General features: G+C 49.9%; 1 protein-coding gene across 1 annotated transcript in view; it reads left to right on the top strand.

The window, feature by feature from the left end:
* Positions 1-204: 204 nt before the first annotated feature.
* ddx27 (DEAD (Asp-Glu-Ala-Asp) box polypeptide 27) overlaps positions 205-1853 on the top strand; it is a 12785-nt gene continuing 11136 nt past the window's right edge. The window contains exon 1 of the mRNA XM_008402487.2: positions 205-1043. Within this exon, the coding sequence (XP_008400709.2) occupies positions 687-1043 (357 nt within the window). The 5' untranslated portion in view covers positions 205-686. The remainder of the gene's footprint in view (positions 1044-1853) is intronic.

The raw sequence follows: 1853 nt of genomic DNA, 5'->3' as shown, positions 1-1853 counted from the left end.
GGCCGCCGCCGTCCTGAAGCAGGGCCCTGCTGCAGGGCCGCCGTCCTGCCGCAGGGCCGCCGCCGTCCTGCTGAACATGATATGAAAGTAAACTAAGAGTCAGTTTCAGCTGAATTTGGATTCAGATAGATTAAGTAGAAACTGACAAGAACCGGATGAAACAACATGAAAACATTTATTTTCCGATATCAGATCAAAATGGTCCCACAGAGGAAACTTTTCCTCTGAAGCTGCTGTAAAAGATCAATAACTCCTTTGACAAATGACTTTGACAGATTCGCTTCCTTATAAACACAGTTTGGCTGTTAGTGTCATTTGGAAACCGTGTCGGTCACGTGACTTGCTGAAACCAGCACGCGCACCGGCACGGGGTTTGCTCTGTGGGCTTGACGCATGCGCAGACGCGTCGGTGTTGCCGGACCATCACTAGGATTTTGACATTCCTGGTCTAAAGGGTTGGGAATCTCCACTGGTTCCCAGACAGCGTCTCTCTCGGGGCCCCACGCAGCTCGAACCGGTCCTGGTTCTACCAGCTCCGCTCCGCGGCAGCAGGGGGCGCGAAAGCAACGACACCAACCGGAAATACGCGCTTCAGCTTCCGGCTTCCGTAAACACGTGCAAGTGTGTTGAAAGCAGCGAGAGCAGCAGAACCTTTCAGAACCTCTCAGAACCGGAACTGCTGGACCATGTTGGAGCAGCTGGGTCTGATCGGAACCATCCGGGACGAGGATCTGAGTCCAGAGGAACCAGCAACTGAATCCGAGCCGGAGGTGAGCCAGTCCAGAACCGGGACCAAAACCAAACATGAAGCTGATTGTTGCGCCGCAGCTGCTGCTGGGTCAACTGGACTCTCTGAGGTTCGGATCTGTCTGGTTCTGATGAAATGGATCCGACCATCAGATCTGAGACCAGCTGAATGTTCTGGAACAAAGTCCAACAGAACCGCGGTCCTGATCCAAGCATGTGAAGGGTTCGGTTCTGGTGCAGTTAAAACCACAAACTGGACCTGGAGGTTCCGATGTGTTGAGGAGCAGCAGCAGACGGTCAGCAGTTGCTATGGAAACGCTCCGTGATAAACCATAATCCGGGTTCTGATGTTGGATTAAAGCACATTTAATCCCAGAGTCCGGATTAAAAGGTTCTGATTGGTCAGGTGAAGCGTTTACAATCTTGATGAACAGAAATCAGAACCGACCGGTCCAGATCTGCTTCAGGTTCTGATGATGCTAACAGGGCCGGCCCAAAGCATCAGCAAACCAAGCAGCCGGTCAGAAGCTAAGTTAGCAAAACAATGTGTGTAAAGACTTTTCCTTCAGGAGGAAGAGGAGAAACAAGATGRAGGTTTGTTTTAATGAGCCTCGGTGATAGAAAGATTAGCTGCTAACAGAAATGAGCCTGATGGCGACCTGGACCGGTCCAGTTCAGCAGCCGGACGTTTCTGCTCGGGTCTCTGTGTGAAACTGAGTTTAAATGAGTTGATTCTCATGTGGCTCTGAATATTTCTGAGGCTTTTTGGCTTCAAACGTTTGATCATTAAAATGTCTGACGTCGTCTAGCTAAACGTTTCTACGTCAGGCTGCATGGAGGATTAGAGAAATGAATTTAATCAGAGAGTCATGAACGTGTGAAGCTGCACCGATTGCAGCTTCCTGGTTACCGATATTTAAAAAGCCTGAGCTGCTGGTTTTGGCTGATATGAATGTTTTTGTCTGAAATGTTGCTAAATGCAGCAGAAGGTCACTGAGTTCAAACAGGGGGTGAATATTGTTACCTGAACGTTCAGACCTGGTGGGTCAGTCAGTCTGACCTCTGACTGGTTCAGACCTGGTGGGTCAGTCAGTCTGACCTCTGAC

This window comes from Poecilia reticulata, unplaced genomic scaffold (assembly GCF_000633615.1).
Source record: "Poecilia reticulata strain Guanapo unplaced genomic scaffold, Guppy_female_1.0+MT scaffold_233, whole genome shotgun sequence".
Classification (NCBI taxonomy): domain Eukaryota; kingdom Metazoa; phylum Chordata; class Actinopteri; order Cyprinodontiformes; family Poeciliidae; genus Poecilia; species Poecilia reticulata.
This window is presented reverse-complemented; position numbering and strand designations above follow the sequence as displayed.